This window comes from Emiliania huxleyi, assembly GCF_000372725.1.
Source record: "Emiliania huxleyi CCMP1516 chromosome Unknown EMIHUscaffold_171, whole genome shotgun sequence".
NCBI classification, from domain to species: domain Eukaryota; phylum Haptophyta; order Isochrysidales; family Noelaerhabdaceae; genus Emiliania; species Emiliania huxleyi.
Genome location: NW_005200871.1, coordinates 88,186 through 111,698, shown reverse-complemented (window position 1 = coordinate 111,698; position 23,513 = coordinate 88,186). Strand labels below are relative to the sequence as shown.

The 23,513-nt window shown below is 66.1% G+C and overlaps 9 protein-coding genes across 9 annotated transcripts; 3 read left to right on the top strand and 6 right to left on the bottom strand.

Moving 5' to 3' along the window:
- Nucleotides 1-387: 387 nt before the first annotated feature.
- EMIHUDRAFT_231273 (hypothetical protein) lies at nt 388-1,800 on the bottom strand (the record flags this gene model as incomplete). The annotated part of the gene is made up of 4 exons (XM_005784225.1): nt 388-518; nt 1,404-1,497; nt 1,567-1,596; nt 1,678-1,800. 4 exons carry the CDS (start codon nt 1,798-1,800, stop codon nt 388-390), a joined length of 378 nt encoding a protein of 125 aa, XP_005784282.1.
- Nucleotides 1,801-3,913: 2,113 nt separating this feature from the next.
- EMIHUDRAFT_72137 (hypothetical protein) lies at nt 3,914-4,177 on the bottom strand (the record flags this gene model as incomplete). The annotated part of the gene is made up of 1 exon (XM_005784224.1): nt 3,914-4,177. A coding segment is annotated over one exon (264 nt), but the record flags the coding sequence as incomplete, so codon positions are not given.
- Nucleotides 4,178-6,266: 2,089 nt separating this feature from the next.
- On the top strand, nt 6,267-6,725 carry EMIHUDRAFT_231270 (hypothetical protein; the record flags this gene model as incomplete). The annotated part of the gene is made up of 1 exon (XM_005784223.1): nt 6,267-6,725. The coding sequence occupies one exon, from the start codon at nt 6,267-6,269 to the stop codon at nt 6,723-6,725; it is 459 nt and encodes a 152-aa protein (XP_005784280.1).
- Nucleotides 6,726-6,908: 183 nt separating this feature from the next.
- On the bottom strand, nt 6,909-8,656 carry 6PGL (6-Phosphogluconolactonase; the record flags this gene model as incomplete). The annotated part of the gene is made up of 8 exons (XM_005784222.1): nt 6,909-6,948; nt 6,998-7,051; nt 7,126-7,350; nt 7,511-7,584; nt 7,655-7,687; nt 7,963-8,067; nt 8,222-8,449; nt 8,522-8,656. Coding segments are annotated over 7 exons (854 nt in total), but the record flags the coding sequence as incomplete, so codon positions are not given.
- Nucleotides 8,657-12,216: 3,560 nt separating this feature from the next.
- Nucleotides 12,217-13,531, bottom strand: EMIHUDRAFT_112535 (hypothetical protein; the record flags this gene model as incomplete). The annotated part of the gene is made up of 4 exons (XM_005784221.1): nt 12,217-12,342; nt 12,664-12,714; nt 12,757-12,852; nt 13,091-13,531. 4 exons carry the CDS (start codon nt 13,529-13,531, stop codon nt 12,217-12,219), a joined length of 714 nt encoding a protein of 237 aa, XP_005784278.1.
- A 2,574-nt stretch (nt 13,532-16,105) lies between these two features.
- EMIHUDRAFT_456175 (hypothetical protein) lies at nt 16,106-17,428 on the bottom strand (the record flags this gene model as incomplete). The annotated part of the gene is made up of 3 exons (XM_005784220.1): nt 16,106-16,159; nt 16,669-16,762; nt 17,141-17,428. Coding segments are annotated over 3 exons (434 nt in total), but the record flags the coding sequence as incomplete, so codon positions are not given.
- A 1,900-nt stretch (nt 17,429-19,328) lies between these two features.
- On the top strand, nt 19,329-20,813 carry EMIHUDRAFT_112533 (hypothetical protein; the record flags this gene model as incomplete). Its single annotated transcript, XM_005784219.1, has 1 exon — nt 19,329-20,813. The coding sequence occupies one exon, from the start codon at nt 19,329-19,331 to the stop codon at nt 20,811-20,813; it is 1,485 nt and encodes a 494-aa protein (XP_005784276.1).
- Nucleotides 20,814-21,366: 553 nt separating this feature from the next.
- EMIHUDRAFT_231261 (hypothetical protein) lies at nt 21,367-21,894 on the bottom strand (the record flags this gene model as incomplete). Its single annotated transcript, XM_005784218.1, has 1 exon — nt 21,367-21,894. The coding sequence occupies one exon, from the start codon at nt 21,892-21,894 to the stop codon at nt 21,367-21,369; it is 528 nt and encodes a 175-aa protein (XP_005784275.1).
- Nucleotides 21,895-22,283: 389 nt separating this feature from the next.
- Nucleotides 22,284-23,487, top strand: EMIHUDRAFT_231260 (hypothetical protein; the record flags this gene model as incomplete). Its single annotated transcript, XM_005784217.1, has 3 exons — nt 22,284-22,835; nt 22,932-22,988; nt 23,419-23,487. The coding sequence occupies 3 exons, from the start codon at nt 22,284-22,286 to the stop codon at nt 23,485-23,487; spliced, it is 678 nt and encodes a 225-aa protein (XP_005784274.1).
- Nucleotides 23,488-23,513: the final 26 nt, after the last annotated feature.

Below are 23,513 nucleotides of genomic sequence, written 5' to 3'. Positions count from 1 at the left end.
GGTCCCGAGACTGGAGTCGTGAGGGTCGCGCTCCCCCGCCGTGCGCCCTTGCCTCTTGCCCCCCACGAGGCGCAGCACGCGTCGCCCCATCACCCACCAGCTAGCACACAGTACGGCTTTAGCACGACCTCCTCACCTACACCTTGTCGTGTGGTGCTGTACACCGTAGAGAACTCTCTGAATTACCTTTTTACAGTACCACTGGTCATGTTGACACCGCCCGACGCCCGTATTTTAGTCGGAGGGGGTATCCGGGATCTAGCATCTACGCGCGCACGCCCCCGGGTCTCCTCATCCACACGGGTCTCCTCTCACCCTCACCAAAAGCGTGGCCGCGCTTCAGTCTCCACAGCCTTTTCGGGCTTCGCTGGTGTGTAGTACCACACGCTACGCCTTCTCCAGCAGCAGGAAGAAGCGGTCCGCGTGCTGGCCGTGCTCCCAGAAGCGGTCGAAGTAGGACTGCTCGTCGACGAGGAAGCCGCCCTCCGCGCCGGGGCTGCCGTGGAAGATGCGGATGCCTAGTTGCCAAGTAGTCCACACATTAATGCTTGCTAATCAACAGTCGAGGGACGACGCCGTGGAAGATGCGGATGCCTAATTAACAAGTAGTCGACACTTCACTGCGTGCTAATGAGCAGTCAGGAGACGCCGCGGAAGACGCGGGTGCCGTCGACCCGCTCGCACGAGCGGCCCTCGAGCGGCACGGACGCGAAGCAGCGGCCTGCGGCGCCGGCGGCGGCGGCGCCTCTCCGCATCTCGCCGAGCAGCCGCGCGAGGCTGCAGCAGTAGCGGTGGTTGTCGGAGAAGATGGTAAGGCGGCCGGAGGGACGCAGCGCGCGGTGCGCGGCGTCGAAGAGTGGCGGGGTGAGCAGCGAGCCGGTGAGGTGGGAGAGCGAGTCCTGAGAGGCATGGTTAGAGGGGAGGTGACTAGTCAGGTGCGAGAGTGAGTCCTGAGAGTCATGATTAGAGAGGAGTGACTAGTCAGGAGCGAGAGCGGTTCCTTGTGGGTTATGACCAGGAGGAATCTCGGCGGTATCTCTCTCGGCTATGTCTCGACCATCTCTCGGCCATCTCTCGGCCATCTCTCGGCTCTATCTCCGCCTCGGTGCCCCACCGGTGCGGCGGCTCGGGGAAGTTGACGAAGATGTGCGCCACCGACTCTGGCGACACCTGCACCGGTTAATTAACTAACGAATTAATTAATTAATCAATCAACTCTGGCGGCACCTGCACGGAGCAGCAGTGCATCGCCGTGCTTAACGGAGTCGCTTAGGCGGCTCCGGTGGTGTGCCGGTGTGTGTGCCAGTCCGCGCCAGTCCGCGCCCTTGTCGTGCCAGTGTGCTGGGAGAGAGGCTTGTGTTTTCAGAACTCTGGCGACACCCGGTCTCGCAGCAGCGCGACACCGTCTCCTCCAACCACCGCCAAGTTGTCGACCCGCCCCAGAGCCACGCGGGAGAGGAGGGAGGCGACGCGGTCGTGCTTCAGCTCGCACGCCACCTAAACGCCGTTCGTAGCTTCATGGTTGAGTACGTATTCATCGCGCGCTTGTGCTTCAGCGCACGCCACCCAGTTCGCCGCGCCCGCGTCCGCCGCCGCCTGGGCAGCCACCCAGTCGCATGATTATTAGCTAACAATCAGCTATTATTAGAATTAGTTAGCCGCCGCCTGGGCAGCCACCCAGTCGCCGGTGCCCGAGGCCAGCTCGAGCTTCACGGGCAGTACCGGCGGCGGAGGCGGCGCGCTGTCGGCGCCGTCGGCGACGGAAGGCGCAAAGAGCCTACGCGCTGATGACCCGGGCATCAGGGCGGGAGGGCGAGGAGTGTGGCGGAATACAGCGCATTACGCGTCCTCTCGACCGCTGTTTGGGGGACAAGCCACGCTAGCATTCCGCTTCTACCGCAAAGAGCCTCTGCCACCGGATGCGGCCGTCCCGCGTGAAGCTGGCGGCCAGGCCTGTGCGGGAGAGATGGGGAGAGATGGGGAGAGACGGGGGGAGAGAGGGGGAGGCATGTGAAGCTTGCGGCCGCGCCCTTCCGGAAGCGGCGCGAGGCCGCCTTGCGCGCAGACCTGAGGACTCGCCCCCTCCGAAGTAATTAAGTCGGCCTTCACTCCCACCCCTTGGGCCGACTTGCGTGCGGACCGCTTGCCCGCCGGCGACAGCCCCGTCGCGCCGCCGCCCCGTCGCAGCGCGGGTCGCAGGCCGAGGGTGCGCTTTAGCGAGCCGACGAGGTGCCTTGAAGAAGTAATCAACAAATCATTCCTACGTAGCGGCGGTGGAGTGCGCCGCAGCGAGCCGACGAGGTGCCTTCAACAATTAGCTACGAAGTGAGTAACGATCAGCCAAGGTGGTGTGCGCCGCAGCGAGCCGAGGCGCCGCACGAGCATCTTCCTCGAGAGCGGCGGCAACTCAGCGGCCGGCGGCGGCGGCGGCGGCGGCGGAGGCGGTGCACCGGCGGCGGTGCCGGTAGTGGCGGCGGCGGCGGGCGGCGGCGGCGGAGGAGGAGGCGGAGGAGGAGGAGGAGGTGGAGCAGGCCCGCGGGGGTCTGGCTGCAGCAAGTGATCCATCTCGGACGGGTGGGCGAGCGAGAGGGCCTAAAAAAGAAAGCCATCGCCGGTCTTGGCTCGGCTGGATCTGCTACATCTCGGCGAGATCTCGGCTAGATCTTGGCGGGATCTCGGCTAGACCTCGGCTAGATCTCGGCGGGATCTCGGCTAGACTCGGCTAGCCTCGGCTAGACCTCGGCTAGACCTCGGCTAGACCTCGGCTCGGCTACACCTCGGCGATATCTCGGCGATATCTCGGCTACATCTCCGCCTCCGGAGGCACGAGGGGCGAGCGGCCGAACAGCAGCGTCCGGCGCAGCGGCGCAACGAGCTGCTGTGCCGCCACTGCGCCGAGCGAGCGGCTTAGCCTCTGCGCCTCGCGCTGCAGCTCCGCGCGCCGAAACACCTCAATTAGTGAGTCAATTGATTAGTTAACTAATGTAATCATCGAGGGCTGCAGCTCCACGCGCCGGAATGCCTTGGCCTCCGCCCGCTCCTCGCCGCCCCACTCCCCGCCGCCGCCGCCAGCCCACCCGCCGCCCGCCTCGCCGCCGCCCGCCTCTCCTCCGCCGCGCGCACTCGACTCGGCGAGCAACCGGCGCGCCTGTCGCAATGCCAATTAATGCTGATCAATGGGCAACTTACTAACTCAAAAGTCTCGGGAGCAGCTGGCGCGCCTGTCGCAATGCGTCGCGTGCCAGCGCGTCCTTGCCCAGCAGCGCGCCGGCGTGCGACAGGTGGAGCTCCATCGCCGCCTAGTGAGGCCAATCCAGTACTGACTAGTCAATGCATTCGTGTGCGACACGTGGAGCTCCATCGCCGCCTGCGCGTCGGTGGCATCCGCCTCCTCCGCCGCCTCGTCCAACTGCACGACGGACAAATCGTGGTAGAAGCGGCAGTTCGCGCCGCGCTCGCACCGCCCCGCCGCCCAAAAGGAGCAAGCGAGCGGTGCGTCCGCCGGCGGGGGCGGCGGACTCGCTGACCGCGCGGCAGCGACCGCCTTCAGTCGCTCCTTACGCTCCTCGCGGCGCGCCTCGACGTGCGCTCGCAGCTCCTTGAGCGCGAGGGACTGAGACAAGAGGCGAGCCAACGCCACGTGCGCCACTCCGTCCGGCACGACGCGCCATGCAGAGCCCGCCATCTCGAATGCCTGATTAATGCCAATTAAGGAGTCATTAAGTGATTAGGACGCGCCAAGCAGAGCCCGCCAGAGCGAATGCCCAGCGCGCAGCGACAGCGTCGCCGCACCGCACGCATCCGCGCAGAAAGGTGTTGAGCGCGCGGATGTCCGCCATCAGCGGGGGCGAGCCGTGGGCCATCCGACGCAGGAGGTGGACGGCGGCGGTCATGTCACCTGATGAGTTAATGATCAGCTGACGAATGAGACCACTGAATTAATTAAGTGGACGGCGGCGGTCATGTCACCCGCGGCGCAGAAGCCCTTGAGCATGGTGGTGTACACGACCAAATTCGGCCGGCACTTCGACGCCATCATCGCCTCGAACACGCGCGCGCCGCCGGCGAGATCGCCGGCGAGCACGTGCGCGTTGAGCAGCGTCGAGTAGGCGTATCCGGTCGGGTGCAAGCCCTCCGCAAAGATCTGCTCAAACGCGCCGACGGCCCGGTCGAGCTGCTTTAGCCTGCCATGCTCTGAGATGTCGCCTAGTCATCGACTCCTTCCTTGCTCAATCACTCGCCCGCGCGTCGACTGGCCGTGCTCTGAGATGTCGCCCGTCAGCTGGCGGACGCGCTGCAGCTGCTGCTCGCGCGAGAGCGTGGAGGGTCCCGGCCCGGCACCGCCGCCGCCGAGCGGGCCGAGTCCGAGCGCAGCGCCGCACGAGCACTTGCGACCCCACTCGAGGGCGCGGCAGGTGCAGGCGGCGGCAGCCGGACCTCCTGGCGGAGGCGGCGGCGGCGGGAGAGCAGGCGGCGGCGGAGGAGCAGGCGGCGGAGGCGGCGGATGATCACGAGGACGAGGCGGCGGAGGTGGAGGAACAGGAGGCTTGCGGGTGGCGACAAGGAGCTCGACAGCGCCGTTCGCGCCGAGGGTGCCCACCTGCACGAGGCTGCCTTGCCAGTCACGCTCGCTGCTGTACACGCGCTCGCCGTCGTGCAGGTACAGCTCGCCGTCGTGGACGCAGCCAGTGAGCTCCGGCTCAGGAGCCGGCCGCTTTTTGCCCATCGCGAGCGTGCGTGCGCTTGTGTTCGCTCGTGAGCGAGCGCGTGAGCAGCGCCAGCGAGCGAGCGAGCGGGCACGTGAATCGGTCTGCAAAAAAATAAAAAAATCTTCCTGCGGGGACACACGATTCCAGAAATGGTTGTGTCCCCGCTCCTCGCTCGCCCGGGCGGAGGGCATGGCCGCGGAGGAGGCGAGTACACGCTGCCAGGCCTTCCGCAGACAGCCTCTTGGGCAGACTGAGGGTCGGCTTTGCGTGGCGTGGCCCGTACGCTGCGCTGCGCAAAGCTGCGTATGCGGAGGGAGCATCCTGTGCTTCCACCGGGAAGTGCGCACCTCCTGCAGCTGGTGGAAGGCCGTGCCGCCGCTCGCCTGCTCCGTGGACAGGGCGGGGAGGCGGTGCCGCAGCGCCGCAGCGTCCGCTGCACGCCGGTGCAGCACTCTGCTGCCTGGTGGGCAGCATGCTGGTGCTGTGCGCGACGTTTTCGAGGCTGCAGTGGCGCTGCACCGCAAGCCACGGCGAGTGGCACGCAGCATGCGCGGCGCCGCGCTTGGCCCGGACAGCGCCAGAGAGTGCCCTCGATGGGCCAGCCTGCGCGGCGCGAGCGCCGCACAAGCTGACGCATCGTCTGCCATTCTCTGGTCGACGGCGGTCAATCTCACGATTGTCGATCAAAACCGGCGGGCTTTGTGACGCCGTTTACGCAATCGTTTTTGGCTTCGCTTTCTCTTTTGTCTTTTGCTTGTTTTTATTTTGTTTTTTCTTTTGCGAAGCGACGGAGGGGGGGGGCGGGCGGGCGCTAACTATGGGCAACTACATGTCGAAGGTTCGAGGACGACTACTCGCCGCCTGGGTCGTTCGGGGCGCGCGGCTCCGTCGAGGACCGGGCGCGCCCCTTACCCGGCGCGGCGTAGGTCCCACTCTGACGTATAGAGGGGAGGCACGGACACCGGCCCAATTCATCAATTCCACTCATCTTCTGGTGCCTAGCCCCGTGCAGCGGCGGTCCAGGAAGGAGGCGCAACGGGAAGTGCGCACTACTAACTCTGATGTTCACTCCTTTATGTACCATGGATTCGTACAATGAGTCGTGACTTGAATTAGTCGTGGATGGCGGCGCGTTCACACTATCCCGTCAGAGACCGAGGCCGCATCGTTGTCATTCATGACATCGTTTATGATGTATCTTATTCGGACCCCCCAAGGGTCGGTGCGTGTCGTGACCCCCTGGAACACCCGTACCCCCGCACCATCTCCGTCGCTTGGTTATTCAACCTTCACCACCACCGGGAGGCGGCCAGGGCTTCATAGACTCGGTCGAGAGACCCCAGGTTGGCATCCATGCCTCTCTGGACAGGGTGGCCCGCCACAACGACCCCTGGAATTGCGACTCGCCGCTTTCCTCCCGCTGTGATTCTGTGTGAGCTCTGTGCCTTGATTTGCCAACAATATACCTACAAGCCCGATTTACCAGCGTGGGGAAAAATCAGCTTGGTACCCTACCCCACTTTGCCCCAAATCCAGCGCAGTACATTGGGTGTGTATATGGCACAGCACCCTGCCATCGCAGCCCGCTGCCGCGCCGTGCTCGAGTGCCCGCTTGCGTCCAAAGAGCTCCGTGACGCCGCGCACAAGCTGCTGCGTGCTCCACCGCCACCGGCGCAACAACGGCTCTCGGACCCGCCGGCGACGGCAGCGACGGCGGCGGCCGTGTGGACATGTCGCTCCTGCACGCTGGTCAACGGGCAGGCCAACGCCAGCTGCTCTGCCTGCGGCGCGACCCGGCCTCTCGTCGTTGGCGCCGCATGGTCGTGCCGCGCCTGCACCTTTGTGAACCGCGCGCAGCGGTCAAAGTGCGAGGTGTGCGCGGAGCCTCGACATGCGCCGGGCGGCAGGGCCGACGGGAGGGCGGAGGGTGGAGGAGGAGGAGCGGGAAAGGCGGAGCAGCGGAAGAGAGCGCGCCAGGCCTTGGCGAGTGGCGACGATGACTTTGCTTCAACATAGCGTGCGTTTTTTTAGATCTCTTTTTTAGATCTCGTGAGGGTGTGCCGCGCCTCCTCCCACACTGTCGACGGGGCGTTGGAAGCCATCGGCCGTGCCCAACTGGTAAACTGGCGAGTGGGGGGGCGCTCTGAAAAAAAGAAAAAAAGTTGCAGTGTCCAAGTGCTGTGCTCCAAGAAACAGACGGGGGCGGAGGAGCAGGGACCGGACAGCGGACGGCCCCGCAGCCGCACCGCTCCCCGCCGCCCCGCCTCGGGACAGCGCCTCGCGCCGGCTCACTCCTCCTCGAGCTCGTCCTCGTCCTCGATGTCCGCAAACTCGTCAAACACCTGACGAGATTGCACGAGATCACCCGAGATTGCTCGAGATCGCCCCTCCTCGCACACGTGAGGGCGTCAGACACCGCGATCGACTCCTTGTCCGTGAACCAGAGCGTCTCCTCCTCGGCCTCGACCAAGCCGGCGGGGCAGTCGAACGGGCCAAAGTTGCCCGCGAGCGCCTTCGCCACCATCTCGGCGCGGCCCGCCCCGGCGGCCGACACGATGACGCACTTTGCCGCGTTCATCACGTCGAGCGAAATCGCGACGAAATCGCCGTCCGCGCGCGCGTCGTTGCCCGCGAGCACAACCTGTAGCGACGAATGTCGGGGAGCAAACAACAACAATGATGGAGGTGATGCCGGTGAAGGCAATAGTAACGATGATAATCATAAGCACAGTGAGAACAGCAACCAGATTTGATGATGATTAGGGTAATGAGACTACTGACCGCAATCGGGCGAGCGCCACCTTGCCGGCGCGGCTCGCCTTGATCTCGGCAGAGTCCGGGAAGAGGCAGCCGACGTGCCCGTCCGGACCCGTGCCTACCAGCAGCATGTCGACCGAGATTACCCGAGATTACCCGAGATTGCCCGAGATTCCCCGGACCCGTGCCTAGCAGCAGCATGTCGACCGAGGGGACGGCGCCTGTTCACAGCGAGGGGTGTGAAGAGGCGCCGCTCGCAACAGCAGCAGCATGTCGAGCGACGGGACGGCGCCGCTGGGTGTCTAGCCTGTGTGTCTGTGGCCTGTGTGTTGCTCCGGTGAGGCCGTCTCTCCCCGTCTCGCTTAGTCTATCCCCTGGTGTGCCCACCCTCGCCCCACCTGGTGTGTCCAGTCGCTGGCCAGACTGTCTCCACTCTCCACTGACTGGCCAACAAGTCACTGGCCAGGCAGTCTCTTCCCCTCTCTAACCGACTCACCGCTGTTGTCGATCGAGGCGTGCGAGGCGAGCAGGGAAGAGTAGCTCTCTGCGACAGCGGCCGGCTCGCCCTCACCAAAGGCGTGCACGTTCGCCTCGGGCACGCCTGTAGGTAAGAGCCAGGCCGTCAGTGGGTACCGTCTCACCACGGGCGGCGGGCGGACACACTCCCAGCTCGGGTAATCTCCGGTAATCTCGGGTAATCTCGGAGAATCTCAAGTAACTCTCGGGGAATCTCCGCCACACGTCCGGGCACACACCTAGCTTCTTGGCCGCGTCGAGGCCGCCCTCCTTGCACGGGTAGGAGGGGATCTTCTCGTTCGCGAAGAAGAGGTGCACCTTGCTCGCGTCGAACGCGTCCGCCGGCATCTGTGCGAGAGCGGCCACCACCGAGCCTCCCGGGATGCAGAGTGAGAACGAGCCCTTCTCCGCGATGCAGGCGCGCGCCGCGGCGGCAACCTCGTCGCAGATGTCGTCGGCGTATTCGCCTGGCTCGAGAGAGACGGGCGGTGACGGCTGACTGCGGCGTAAGGAAGGACGGCCAGGCTGCGGTAGGGCACCGTCAAAGACGCGGACCGACTTGATCTCCTTTGAGATTGCAAACTCCTCGACGGCGAGCATCTGCAGGTTGCCAGCGCGGCGCGCCGGCGAAAGCACGAGCGCGGTGGCAGAGCAGCTGACAAGAGCGAGCATGGATGCTGGGCCAGAGGAGCCAGAGGCCGAAGGAGCTGGAGTGAGAAAGAGAATTTTACAACAAAACTCCCTCGCACAACACTGGGCACAGGACTGGGCACGGGACTGGCTCGCACTGGCACTAACACAGGTACACCACGGGAGCCGCCTAAGCGACTCCTGCGAGGGTGGCGAGGCACTTAGCTCCGTGCACCCGCCCACGAGAAAGAGAAAAACCACTGGATGTGCGGTTACTGACGAGGTGCTCTAGCCTCACATGTCACTTCTTGTCGTCTGTTGTTTGAGTTGTGCCCTTGTTTGTGCCCTTGGCACCGTGGAGTGCTGGGGGGGGCGACAGGGAGGATGTGGCCCTGAGTTATGTGTACGCCGACTCAGGGTGTGCGCCACGCCGCCGACGAGGCGGCGCACGAGTCGACGCTCTAGCCGATCGAGAGCTAGTCGAGGTATCCTATGGCGAGGCGACAGCACATCCAGCTGCCCGCCCGCCACGCCGCCGACGAGGCGGCGCACGAGTCGACGCTCTTCTCGATGAAGAGCTAGTCGAGATATACTCTGGCGGGACGACAGCAGTTCAAGCAGACGCTCAGCAGCACCGTCGCTCCCCGAAGGGACCCTGACAGTACCTTAGACGGCGGCGGCGCTGCCGGCGCGCCACACGCCTCGCTAAAGTCTAGATGGCGTGATGACCGAGATCGCGATCTCGTCTCAGCGCCCTTCTGGCTGGAATACGACGCGAGCCGACTCAGTCGGGAGGCGCCGCATTCGAATGCCGCGGGCAGCGCAGGCCTTTAGCCGCAGCTGCGGTACGATCGCTCCCTGCGGGGACCCTGACAGTACCCTTCGAACCGTCGCTCCCCGGAGGGACCCTGACAGTACGGCACCGCCGCTCCCTGAAGGGACCCTGACAGTACCCTTCGAACCGTCGCTCCCCGAGGGGGACCCTGACAGTAGGGCACCGTCGCTCCCCGAGGGGACCCGGACAGTACCCTTGCGCTTCAGCCGTCGCTCCCCGTAGGGACCCTGACGGTCGGGCGCCGTCGCTCCCCGAGGGGGACCCTGACAGCGCCCTTCGAACCGTCGCTCCCCAGAGGGGACCCTGACATTAGGGCACCGTCGCTCCCTGAAGGGACCCTGACAGTACCCTTGCGCTTCAGCCGTCGCTCCCCGTAGGGACCCTGACGGTCGGGCGCCGTCGCTCCCCGAGGGGGACCCTGACAGCGCCCTCCGAATTCCGTCCATCTTAGGGTGGACAACGCCCTCCGAATTCCTTCCATCTTAGGGTGGACAACGCCCTCCGAGTTCCGTCCATCTTAGGGTGGACAACGCCCTCGTACTTCTGGTTTCTACGGCAGCCAGTCACCGAGGCGCGGCGGCCGGAATACCACGCCGTCCGACCTCGTCGGGAGGCGCAGGACCCGGACGCCGCGAGCAGTGTCGCCCGACCCGGAGCGACACTGCGGCACCGTCGCCCGACCCGGAGCGACAGTGCCCTTCTGGACAGTACCCTTCAACCGTCGCGTCGCCTTCCACGCATTGCTGGCAGAGCCCGTAAATGTAAAATCCCCTTCAAGCGCAGGCCCTGTCTGAAGCCGCTGCTGACGCACAGCCGGGGGCACAATCAGACCTTGGGCGCTGGCCGTCGATGGGCCTTGGTGGGTCGCAATGCGAGAAAAGACTCTGCAACGAAGAACAATGACCAACTGCGCAGCTCACCGCCGCGGACACCGCGTTCATACCGCATTGCGAGCGTTGAACTGGCGGCTGACGACTGGCACGGAGTGAGTCCACAGTCGAGTCGAATGTCGTACGACCGAACGGCCATCCGTTGGGTGGGCTGACCCCAATCTTGAACGATACGCTCACAAATCACTGCCCGCCAGCACAAGTTCGGTATCAGCAGTTGAGTCGCATCCAGTGGATCGGCAGAGTCAGGGCGGGTTCTGCACCCAGGACCTCGCCCGTTACCTCACCACTAGACGCTCATCTCATCCTGCTCAATGATACGCTGAACAGCAAACTGTCCACCCCGACCACAAACACAGTCCATCGGGCTGGTCCATGTGGTGGCGGCGCCTTGCGGTGTGCACGAGATGCGGATCCGCGTGGAGACTGCGCGCCGTCCACCAGCCGCTGAATGGCTGTACGGGCTGTTCGAGCCGACAGAACAACGACAACTGAATGCGGAAATGAATGCTCTCGGCGCCAATGCTCTGATCTGTGTAGCGCCTGCGCGTGCCGCCCTGCGCAGCGGCCCATGGGCCTTTGCGATCCACAGCGCTCCGGCCATGGCGATTGAATCATGGCGCGAGGCGCGCTGGCTCCATGGCAGCACGTTGAAGCAAAGCAGGTGGGGACGAGGACGCGCGTAAGGACGCGTCGCCATCTCTGCTGTGAATAGAGGGAGAGTGCTGCAGCGTTGGAACCGTAGCTCGGCGCCTCGCCCTCAGCAGAGCGGGCGAGAAAAGCTGAAGCTGTTCGCGCCACTTGTGTTGGCGGTACTTGTAACAAAGAGAGATTTGTCCGCACACCTCATGCTTGAACACGACTCGGCTCACATGACGGAGCATCGTGGCGGAGTCTCGCCGACCTCCAGCGTCACCACTTTCAGCTCGGCTGAGCACATGCGCCCGCTCACCTCGATTGCGCGCGTCGGCGGCGGCAGCGGCAGCGCTTGCCAGGGCATGCGCCTGCGAGGCCAGACGTGCGGGGAGTGTGGGAGGGAGGAGGGTGAGGCCTTGGAGCCCCGCCTCTCGTAGCGCGCGCGCCGTTGCCGCTTGTCGAGCTGCCTGGTATGGGAGGCGCACCCGCTGGCCTAGGCTTACGGGGTGTGTGGAGGGTGTGAGTTGACCAGGGGGTTGTGCGCCGGGCCCTCCTGCTCCGCCGCAGGCGCCTGTTGATGGGTCCAGGTGATAGCCCTGGATGGGCAATGCATACGCCTAGTTGGGCCTTAGATCGCCCGACCGCGTCCCGGTGCTCTGTGGTCGGATTTGTGACGCCGCCGCACCGCGCCGCGGCCGGGGGCCCTCCGGAGGCCGAGGATGGCCGTGGCGGACCGGGACGAGCTCTGGGAGGGGGAGTGTCAGTGAGTATATTGTAGAGACTAACCATGTGCACAATAACTCTCAGTCTAGCTAAGCCAGGGGAGGCGATGCCGGGGCCGTACAGACAGCAGCTTGACGCCGGCGTGCGTCTCTTGTCACGGTGCCGGAGCGCGGCGAAATCGGGGGACACCGTCACCGACGAGCGCGTTGGAGTATTCACTCCGGACAAAGACGGGTACACGCACACGAGCCGCGGTCGTATACCCGTCTTAGCGGCGAGGCGCGGGACCGTCTGTGGCGTCGTGGGTCGCGTCCCCCCCGATTTCGGTCAACCCAGCATCCGAGACACCCTTTAGACGGTGACGGAGGTCGGGCTTCACTCGCCCCCTCTCGGCGGCTACACCGCCACCGGAGCGCCGCCTAACACACCGCACGCGGGGCGCGAGGAAGCTCGACCACACCGTCTGGCCTGCCGCAAAAGTATTTTCCGGCTAGAGACGCGGCGAAACCGCTCTCGTGCGCTAGCACGCCCCCTGGCCGTGATTCTTGAAGGCCGTGTTGGCGACCACCTTCTGCATGTAGTACTGGCCGTTGAAGGCAGCCAGGAGGAAGAGGAGGTACGGGAGCAGCTTGTGCGGCGTGCGCACCTTGGAGTACTGAGAGAGCAAGTAGACCGCGTAGCTCGAGAGCAGGATGCCTGACAATTGGTTGGCTGTTGTCATTTACTAACCAGGGTCGGCCGCGTAGCTTCAGAGCAAGACGCCTGTTAATGTGTTGGCTGTTGTCATTTACTAATCAGGGTCGACCGCGTGGCTTTAGAGCAAAACGCCTGGCGCGCGGCACCACACCTGACGAGCAGAGGCCACGCCTCACTTTTCCACCGTGCTTTCCGCTGCACATGCTGAAGCCGCCGGGCGAAGCTTCTGCTGTGGAGAGCAGGCGTGTTCTCTACTCGCCCGGCAACACACCTGCAGCCGTGCGTTCCACACCTTCTCGCTCGAGGAGGCCATCAGCCCCTCCTATGCACAGTAGGCGCCGCTGTGAAGAGGCGCTGTTCACACCTTCGCGCTCGAGGAGGCCATCCGCCCCTCCTTGACTGCGGCGAGCATCGCGTAGTCGACGCCGCCGGGCAGCCCGCACATGAAGAAGGATATTGCCTGACGATGAACTACTCCCTCTTAGTCATCAAGAAGTAGCAGGCCGCACGTGAAGGAGGAGGTTGCATTCTGGACAGGCCCGACGCAGTATCGGAGGCCTGGTCCGGCAAGGCCCAAAGGAGCACGTCTCAATGAGACTAGTGAAAGGGCGTGATCAGAGTAGTTAACAGCAGCGGCGGCCTGGTCCGGCAAGGCCGAGCCCAAAGATGATGTGGTGCTGCCACTCCTCGGCCGGCACATTCTTGAAGACCGACAGGTGGTAGCCAAAGAGGCAAGGGATCATGTAGGTCGGCAGCAGGTTGCACTTGCCCAGCGACGAGTTGACCGGGTCGCCAAGCACGGCCGCCATCTCTCCAGAGCTGCTCACGGTGATCACCCAGTTCGCGAGCGTGTGGAGCACAAAGTAGCGCGCCGTGTCGTCGCGCGCGCGGCGAGCGATCAGCGCGTCGCAGGCGGCGAGAAAGGCGAGGCAGCTGCCCGCGCCGCGCGCCAGCTGGCCCAGCGTCGTCGGCCGACATGAGCCGAGCGTCAGCGTGCCTCGCCCGTCCTCCCGCTCGAACTCCTCGTCGTGCTCGTGGTGCGACGTCAGCCACTCGTCCCACGGCCGCACCAGCGCGGCGCTGGCTGCGAGTCCGGCGCCGGTGGCGAGCGCGAGCGTAGAGTTGGAGGCCGGAGCCATGGCGGCTGAGCCTCTAGCCTCGGGTGGCCGGGGCAATCGTCGACAGCCGCTGGGTTCGCAACATTGACATGGGTGGGAGTTCTAACGTTCTCGAGGTGGATATCCTTTGGCCGCGTTGGGTAGCGAGGATTGGTGTAACCCGAGCCACGGAGGCGTGTTTTCTGACGGCCGACCGTCAGTGCACGGAGTTGCCCCTTCTCCGACTGCCCCGGCTAGTTCATGGGTTTCGCGGGAGTGACCCCATGCGTCAAACCCGAGACCTAGCGCGGGTGGGTTGGAGGGGGCTCGCCCCGTTCCTCCCCATCGGGCCGCATGTGCGGCCACGCCTCGCAGATTCGTTTTCGCGCCTGGGTCAGGCGCGCGGGGCATCCCCCGGGTCGCTCGACCAGCGATCCGAAGAGTGGCCGCTATGCGAGGGAAAGAGCGGGGCCCACGGGGTACGCCTCCGTCCGGCCCCCTCCGAGGGGGGAAGGGAATTGCGGGGTCCCCACGGGCGCCTCAGTTCGGCCCTCCCGAGGGGGGGGAGGGGAGCAAGGGGGTGGGGGGATCGGGGCGGTGGGGAGGGGTCTCGGTTTCGTGTGGCTAAGACTTGCCTTTCGGGGAGGGGCCTCGGGACGGCGAGCGCAGTGGCGCCCGCTCGACTTCTTCCCCTCCTCCCCCGAGGCAGCGAGTAGGCAGCGAGAGGAGATATCGAGCGCCTCCCTACACATCGATGTGTGTGGAGTTTTGGGTGTGGGCGTTCCGGGGGGGGAGGGGGGGGGGGGGGGGGGCTGGGCGGGCACGCGGGCGGACGGGGGGGCCGGGCGGGCGGGGGCGAGGTGGGGAATTCGTATCTGGTGTTGTCGTCGTCGTTGTCAGCAGCAGTAGCAGTAGCAGCAGCAGCAGCAGCAGCAGCAGCCGCCGCCGCAGCAGCCGCAGCAGCAGCCGCAGCCTCGTCTCCTGCGGTGTCTAGCTCTTTCGGTCTATCTAGGCGGCCGCGAGGTTAATATACCGAATAATGGTGTCAAAACACCGGGGGGTGGTTGGCGCGCAGGCACCTGAGGGGCTCTCGTCGAGCGCAGTGCTCGACGTCGACCCCTCCACAGGAGCACAGAGCACTGGACGGGACACTGGAGCTAGACTTCACGCGCTCTCTCTCCTCCCACTCTACTACGCTCATTGTTTCGCTGGTCGGTGCTCCTCCTCTTCCCCGACCAGGCACCGCTACGTGACTGTCATTCTCCCTGGCAAGAAGAAAACGCTCGCGTTTGGCGAGATAAAGGTCTGGATGCGGTAGTTTGGAGGCCTCGAGCGATGTCGGAGGGGTCGCAGCGGGAGAGGGCGCGCACGAGGAGCTCCGTGGGCAGGTCGACGAGGCGGGCGACGAGGCGGCGGGTTCTCGGGGACCGGCCCTTTGGCGACGTAGTACACTGTGTGTATTTGCCGATGGCCGGGTGCACGTCACCTCGTTCTGCGATCGACCATTGGCCAGTGACAGAGGCTCGCCGCCGGGCGGAGTCCCGAGGGGGGGCACGAAGGAACGGCGGGGCGCCCCGTGTACGCTGGGAGGTTTCTCCGACCTCCCCTGGCGCCCTGCCACATGCGGTTTTTCGATGACCACGCGCGATGTGGTAACTGGTATCTGCTTTTTGCTAAAAACGGGCCGCCTAGTGCAGCATCACTAGTACAACACGCAACCACACTTAGAGCTCCACAGTAGATGCTTTTGACGAGCGCCGACGGCGTCACGGTCGCCGGAGTGGACGCACTGCACACACACTGTGACCGTGTCGTGGGTGTGACAATGAGCGACACAACCGTCGGCGCCGCGCTATCGCGGCGCCCCGCAGTCTACACGCCTTACAGGCCATGGTGGAGGGGAGGAACGGGAGGACGAAAGAAGGGCGAGGAGGACGAGCGGCCCGCACAGGCCGCGAGCAGACAGCGCCTGCTGGCCATCTCGAGACATTCGCAAAGAACGCTAGCTACATGGGAGGGCTTCGTGAAGGATGGGTTGAAAAACATACGAACAAAGAAGAGGCGACGGGAGGAACCGGCAGAGGATGCAGTGACGTGACACACACACACACACACACACACACACACACACACACACACACACACACACACACACACACACACACACACACACACACACCGCTCACCCACGCGCACCGGGCCTTGCACTTTAAATGCCGTGGGGCTCCTGTCGTTAGACGTGGAGACGCGAGGGTTGCCCCCCCTTGCCCCACCACCTCGAACCTCGTGTGTGTGGAGAAGTTTACCTTACCTTACCTTACCTGTACTCCGATGCTGGGATCTCGTGTCCCACTGTGTAAAACCTGCGCCACCGCCCGCCCGCCCGGGGCCACAACCTGCAGCAACGCCGAGCCGCGAGCGCATCCACCATACCCATTCTCCAGTCACAATCTTTTGTCGAAGTCTCTGTAGAGAGGGCGTCACCCAAGACGAGGCACGGTGCTCCGCTCGTCGCCAGGCGGAGGCGGCCACACCGCCGCCGCTGCGGGCGACTGATCGCGAAACGGTTCCGCGGCCGACCGCGGCGCCCGCAGCGTGAGCCCTTCCAGCGGCCGCTGCACAGACTGCACCTCTACCGCGTCGCAGCCTGGCCCCGGCTGGAGGGGCGGCCTACAGAAGAAAGACCGCGAATCAAGAGAAAAGAAACATTTCGGCTGTCGCGGCCCCGGCTGAAGGGGAGGCCTACAGACAAAGAAATACCTGATGCCGAACACAGAACTACGGGGTGGCCGGTCACGGCGGGAGAAGAGGCCCCGTCCGCTCGGTGGCCGCGCCCTGCCACTGCGCCTACTCTCCCAGACGGGCGTCTTCAGAGCATACCTTGGGACATCTCAGGAAATCTCGCATCTACGGCCACCGCACCTCGCCCGACGCGCTCCCGTCCCAGCCGCTCACATCCGGATCGCAATCGCCGTTCCGTCCGCCCGCCGCAGCCTCTGCCCCGCCGCCCCCGCCCCTCTGCTTTCCCGCCGCGCCGGCCCCACCGCTGCCGCCGCCTCCGACGCCGCCGCCGCCTCCCCCGCCGCCTCCCCCGCCGCCTCCGACGCCGCCGCCGCCTCGCCCGCCTGCCTCGCCGCCTCCGCCTCCGTGGCCAAGCGCCTCCGCCGCCTGTTTGAGACCGGCGACGAAGCCCGTGTCGTACTGCTCCTGCAGCAGCGTGTCCGCCTTGCGTAGCGCTTGGCGAAGCAGCTCCGTGTCGCTGCGGTGCCGCGCCTCCGCTTCCGACAGCTCGCGCTCCAGGCCGTCGCACCTCGCCCGCGCGGCCTCCAGCTCCGCCGCCACCTCCGCCCGCGCCTCTCGCTGCGCGATCTCGACCTCTGCCCGCGTCGCCGCCCGCAGCTGCGACCGCAGCTGCACCGGCGACGGCGCCTCCTCGCCGAGCCGCTGCCGCAGCACCGCGGTCTCTGCTTGCGCCTGCGCGACCCGCTGCTCCGCCTCTCGCGCCAGCGCTGCGGCGTGCGCGTTGAGCCGTCGCTCGTCCTGCTGCTCCGCCCGCCGGCGAAGCGCCGCCTGCGTCTCGGTGCCGAGCCACTGCGCCCCGAGCGCGACCAGCTCCGCCTCCGCCGCCTCGCGCCGCTCCGTCTCGGCAACCAGCTTGGCGCGCAGCTGCGAGCGCTGGCGCAGCACGGCCTCGAGGTCGGCGCGGAGCAGCGCCTCGGCGGGCGTCGAGGCGACCGCCCCGGGCTGCTCGCCCGCGCGCGCCTCCGCCCACGCGATCGCGCCGCGAGGCGCCGGCGCGTCGGCACCCTCCAGCAGCGCGTCCTCGAGGTTCGGCGCAGCGGCGGGAGCCGGAGCTCCGGTCGCGACGCCCTCGAGCAGAGAGGTCACGCTCTTGGCGAGCGCCTGCGCGTGCTGCTCGAGCAGGTCCATGCACTCGTCTGCAGAGCAGTCGGGGGCCGTTCGCAGCCGCGGCGCCGCCGGATGAGGCTGGCCAAAAAATCCGGCACTTTTTCGGTGCTGGTAGCCCCCCCAAAACAGGCGCGCGCAGCGCGCCCAGGGGCGCCGCAGGCGCCCCAAGCGGCGCGGAGCGCCGCCGCAGGCGGCGGACAGCAGGTGCGCGAAATTAAACGCCATTTTCGGTTCCGCGGTTTTGCCACTAACATTGAAATCCGGTACAAAACGACTTAGCCGAAACAGCTGACAGACAGACAGAGAGCACACACGTTCGAGATTGGCCTGTCCGAGGGTTTCCTCTCGCACCCTACCTGGTTTCCTTTCCGTGTTTCCTGCTCGTTTCCCTACAACACCCTCTAGTTTCCTCGGGAAACCCCGGGGAAACTCCGTGGAATTCGTCATTTTGGGGGGGCTCTGAGCCGTGTCTGAGGCTGTTTTGGGGCCAAAATCGGCAAAATACCGGGTATTTTGCGGGTATACCTGGAAAACCCCGGTATACCTGGAAAATACCTGGGTATCGTGCCGATTTCCTCAATTTTGCCCCAGATTTTGCCCCAGACCAGCTCTCAGACTCAGGGAAACTCGCGAGTTTCCCGAGGGAAACTCGAGAGAAACAGAATGGAGCACCAAACACCCTCTGGTTTCCCTGGAAACTTCCGGAAACGCAAAGTGCTGGGGACCCTCTGGTTTCCCTCTGGGTTGCCGGAAACCCTCGGACAGGCCAAGTTCGAGACGGGGGTGCGCCGACCGCCGTCGCGGACCCAGTAGAGCTAGATGGTCCCACAGGATGCGCCCTTAGCCTCTGAGCTCGTCCTAGACATTTTAGGGAAGCGTGGGCAGACCAGAACGCGGCCACGGCGACGCTCCCCTCCGAGGCTGTCAGCAGCGCTGGCGGCGATCGTGGCGACGGCGCCTCGCCGCTGCAGCGGCACAGAATCGAGGAAGTGGCGTTGGTGGCAGCATCAATGAGATATGAAGGCGGCCGTAATGCTGGTGGCGCCTTCGAGGGCGGCGGAGAGGGCGGTAGCAGCGACGGCGATCGAGTCATGTGGCAGGGGTGCGAAGATGCAGCAGGGAGGCTTGAGTTAGCGACGCGGGGCGGTGGCGTGCCAGCAGGTAAGCGGCGGCGGCGGAGAGCAGGTGCGCGAAGTAAAGGCCAATCTTGAGATATCCATTTTGCACCACCTTTGGATTTCTGGTACAAATTGACTTGTGGATCTTGAAGGCACGCGCAAGAGCGCACCAGGCAAGTTGACTGAACCTCGGATCTCGCTGCCGCTAAGCGTGGCGTCGATTATCAAACGAGCGGTGACAGTAGCGGTGGCAGCGGCGGCAGCGTCGACAGGAGCACCTACTGCAGCGTGAAATGTGAGCTGGGGGGCGGGAGGCAGATGCAATAGGAGCGGGAGAGTGAGATCGTCAGCCAGCACGGCAGACCTTTAAAGCGCGGCTGCGGGCGCGTTTGCAGTGACATGCGATCCATGTGGTAGCAAAGGCACGGCGGGAGTAGCGCGTATGCAGGCTGTGGGCGAGGGTGGCGCGTCGCGAGTGGCGGTGCAGCTAGTCGGTGGCGCGGGTGCTGGCGACCGGCGGAGAGATGCAGACGGCGCGAGAGATGAACCCTGCGGAGAGGCGAGGTGACGGGCGAACCGCGACGGTGGGAGAGGGCTGAGCATCGGCTTCACCGGAGGCACAGGAGCCTCGCACGCCCGACCGTGACGAGAGCGCCCTAACGCTGCTTGTACCCTCCCCAAAAATCCTGCGTCGACTCGCTACCAGCAACGAAAGGCGCCGTGGCGCCCAAGACTGCTCGCTCCCTCTCGCTCCACCGCCGCCGGCGAGCACAGACCCGCAGCCCGGGGCCGCGCGGCCGGGCGCCACGGTGATGGCGGCCTCGCGGCCGTCCATCGATCTCGACGAGGATATCGCGGCCCTCCTGGAGCGGGCGCGCGTTTCTGCGCTCGTCTCCGGTAAGGTGGTGCCGCAGCTGCTGGCCCAGGACGTCGGCAACGTCGCGGCGCTGCTCGAGGCGGTCGCCGAGGACGGCCTCGAGGGGCTCGGCCTCGGCAAGACCGTGCAACGTCAGCTGTGCCGCTGCCTGCCGGCCCTGAACAGCTGCGACGCGGCTGAGGCAGCTTTGTCGTCCTTTGCCTCCCTGTCTCTGGTCGAGCCCCCGCTTGGGGCTGCGACTGGCGCGCAGGCGGGCAGCAGCGCGATGGCCGGCGGCGATGGTGCTGCTGGCGAGCGCGCTGGCGGCGGCGGCGGTACGGACGCTGCCGAGGGTGCCGCGCGTGCCGCAGACGGGCATGCGATTGCCGCAAGCGGCCCCCGCGGCGGAGCTGGGAGTGGCTCCGCTGGCGAGGAGCACGGCGGCGGGGCCGCGGCTGGCGGCGAGGGCCGCGGCGGCGCGCGCCCCAAAGAGGCGGACAGCGGCGCCTGCAGTGTGCAGGCCGCGGAAGGCGGAACCGGAGGCGGCGCCCCGGGGGCCTATATGGACCCCGTGGCGCCCGCGCTGCCGGCTTGCGGCGATGGGACGATCGCCGCCGCGGGGGGGGAGGAGGAGGTGGAGGGCGCCGCTGCCGCCGCCGAGGCGGGCCGCCGCGCTCCGAAGACCCTAATTGTTGCCGATCCTTCAGCGACGCGCCATACCGACACCGGGCACAGTTCGCAGCCACTTGCTGCGTCCGCCGGAGCTTCGGATTCTACTTACAGCGGCGCGGACGCGGAGGAGGCGGTGGCAGGAGGGGACTCTGGGGCGGCGGAGGCGAGCGCGGCGGCCACGGCCGAGGAGGACAAGCGCGTCCGGGCGCTGAGGATTGCCCTGCAGCACAGGACGCAGATGCCCGTGACGGACGAGGAGGCCCGGGCTATCCTCCAGGCGCGAGGGGGTCGCGAGACGCCCGTGACGGAGGAGGAGGCGCGGGTCATCCTTCGGGCGCGGGGGGCCGTCGGGCACGGCAGGGCTACCTTTCAGGCGCGGGCGCGCGGGCGCGGTGGGCGCGCCACGGCATCGCCGGCGCTGGCGAGCAAGGGCGGCGAGAAGCTATCGCGGCGTGGGAAGAAGGCGGTGGCGAAGGAGGCGGGCGAGGTGGTATCACGCGAGGAAGGCGAGGCGATTTATCGCGCGACGCTCGAGTCGCTGTTGGCGTCCACCGGGTGGACGCCGCGCGCCGCGGAGGAGAGGGCGCGCGAGGAGCAGCGTGCGCATGTTCGGCAGATGCGCTGGGCAAGGGAGCACGGCCGGGGGGAGCCGGTCCGGTGCTTTGAAGGGGAGGAGTACGACGAAGGCGACGACGCTTTCGACGCGCTCTTCGACGGGGGCTCGGGGTACGGGTGGGATTCCCCCTCGGGGGGCGGCGCTTTCTTCTAGGCGCCCGCCTTGACCCAACATAGAGGGCGTTGTGTAGCCTAGCTTTTGGGTAATATAAAAAAATCCTGCGTTGTTGAGCCAGGACTCAACATCCCTAGGGTGGGCGACGGCTAGCGCATCACACACCTCTCCTTAAAATCCCTGTGTGGTGGCGGCGAGCGTGCCGACAGCGACACAGACCATGTGGGACGCGTCGAGTATCGACCTCTACTGCTTACCCAGCCTTCGAGTGTACCCTGGCTATGGTCCCACACCTACTGGTGTCCATCTCAGAGACCGCAGGAGGTCATGAGGGTCGATGGGAGTGCCAACCCCACAATGCCTAAAATCGTAAAAACATATAAAAAACACAACCCAGTAGCCGCCGCAACCCTTGGGTTGTGTGTTTTCTTTCTTTTTTTAGCCCGCAACCCGATACCGATCGTCTGGCCAACTGGGTGCGCTTCTTAGCTCCCCGGTGCTGGGCGTGAGGTTACCGACCGCACTCCAAGTGCTCCAAGTACACTGGGTAAACACGAAAATCCAACTTTGCAGACGTACGGCGCCGGCAGCCTCAGTGCCAGACGACGTACTTGCGCATCGGCGCGCAGTGGAGTGCGGGCGCCTCACGCACCGCCGCCGCCCAGTCTCCGCTCTCCGCAAAGTTGGCGAGGATCTGCAGGACGGCCAGGCACGTGAGGCTCGTCTTGCGGACGCTGACGATGCCGTCGAGAGGAAGCCGCGCGGTGCGGACCGCGTGCGCCTCGGCGACTCCGCGAGCAAGTCCGACGCGGCTCGCGACGTTGGCGTGGTCCACCAAGCCGCCGATGACGAGCACGTCGCCAGCCTCGATGCGGTCGAGGGTCGCCTCGGCGTCTGCGCTCAGGTAGACTAGCGAAGCGGCGGGCCAGGTGCCCCACGGCGGCTCCTCGTGCCGACCGAGCACCCACGACCGCCAGCAGTGTGCCTCCAGACGTGCAGCGACGGGAGCGGCGTTTCGCAGCCCGCAGAGCGCCAGCCGGAAGGGCTGTGGCAGGCCTCGGTTGTAGCCGTAGCACAGCCCGAGCTGGCGAGCCATCGCGCCCACCTCGGCGTCGGTCATCGCGCTCGCATACGAGCCGAGATCGAAGGCCACGACCGTGCGGCCGGCTGCCTCTGCACTCGCCGCCACTGCCGCCGCCCGCCGCTGACGGCGGGGCTGCCGCTGCCGCAAGCACACAAAGAGGCGAAGCTCGGCGCCCGAGCCGGCGGCCTGCACGCGGACACTGACTCGCGCCGCCGGGGCGGCCTCGCCGGCGAGCACGGAGGGCGATGTGATCGTGCTCAAGTAGCCCAGGGCGGCGAGACGACCGTGCAAAGTCTCTCGATTCCGGAGTTGGCGAGCGCGTCGCTGAAGGTAAACTTGTAAGAAATTTTACGCGGAGATTCCTTTTTTAGTGAAACGCCCTCTAGAACGCCGCGCGCAGGTTTCTTTAAATTGATGCGAGCGCCATGTCAGAGCAGGCCGAGCGAGCGACCGACGCGGTGGGAGCGCCCTCCGACTCTGACGACTCCGCGTCGGACGCCGAGGTCATCGAGCTCGACACCGCCGCTCCGTCCCTCCTCGAGGACGGAGCGAGCGGGCCGGCCTCGGCCGCCGCCGCACCGCCGCTCCTGCAGCAGTGGGGCTGGACGCGGGACGGCGCGCTCTCTGGGTACGTCTTCGGGCGGGAGGGCTTCCGGCAGGGCGAGCTGATGACCACGTCCACCATCGTCGCTGCCGGGGACCCGCCGACGCCGCTGCACTCCCACCCGGCGCTGTGCGAGGGCGATGCGGCCGTCACCAAGTCTGGCTCGACGTACCTTCTCGGCGTGCCTCGGCACGAGCTCGGCGCCGCCTCCTCCGCCGCCGAGGCCGTCCCCGACGGAGGAGCGGCGGCCGCGCGCTGCGGCGCGGACGTGCGGCGCTCCGGCAGAGCCAAGCTCGCGGCGTCGCCCCTCGACACCTTTGGGTGCGGACTGAGGTCTGTGCCGGGCACCGCCGCCATCGCCGCCCTCGCCGCCGTCAGCGGCGGCAGCCGCGGCGCGGGCGGCGCGGGCGGCGCGGGCGGCGCGGGCGGCGGCGCGGGCGGCGGCGAGGCCGACTCGGCGGCGGGGGAGGAGTCGATGTATGTGAGCGTTGGCGGCGTCGAGAACGGCAGAGCCGCCTCAGAGCGGGTGCAGGACATGTCCGAGACACGTCCATGGCATGTCGGAGACATGTCCCATAGGCGGAGCCTCCGCAGAGCGGGTGCAGGACATGTCCGAGACACGTCCATGGCATGTCGGAGACATGTCCCATAGGCGGAGCCTCCGCAGAGCGGGTGATGCGCTCCGCGTTTGAAGTGCTCGACGACAACTGCATGAGCCTCAAGGCGCAGCACGCTCTCCAGGACATGTCCGAGACATGTCCGAGGCATGTCCGAGACACGTCCGAGACACGTCCCATAGGCGCAGTACGCGCTCGCGCGGCGGGTGGTGCTCTGGAGAGGCGCTCCTCCTTCCGACAGCGGAGGCGTCGACGCAGCCTCCTGCCGCGCGGTGGCAGCGTGCATCGCTGAGGTGCATGCTGTGAATAGCGTCTCTTCACACCTCTAGCTGTGAATAGGTGGCAGCGTGCATCGCTGAGGTGCACGAGGGAAGCGGCGTCCTCGAGGCGCCACTCGAAGCGAAGTAGTTGATGAATCGGTTCGCTGATTAACA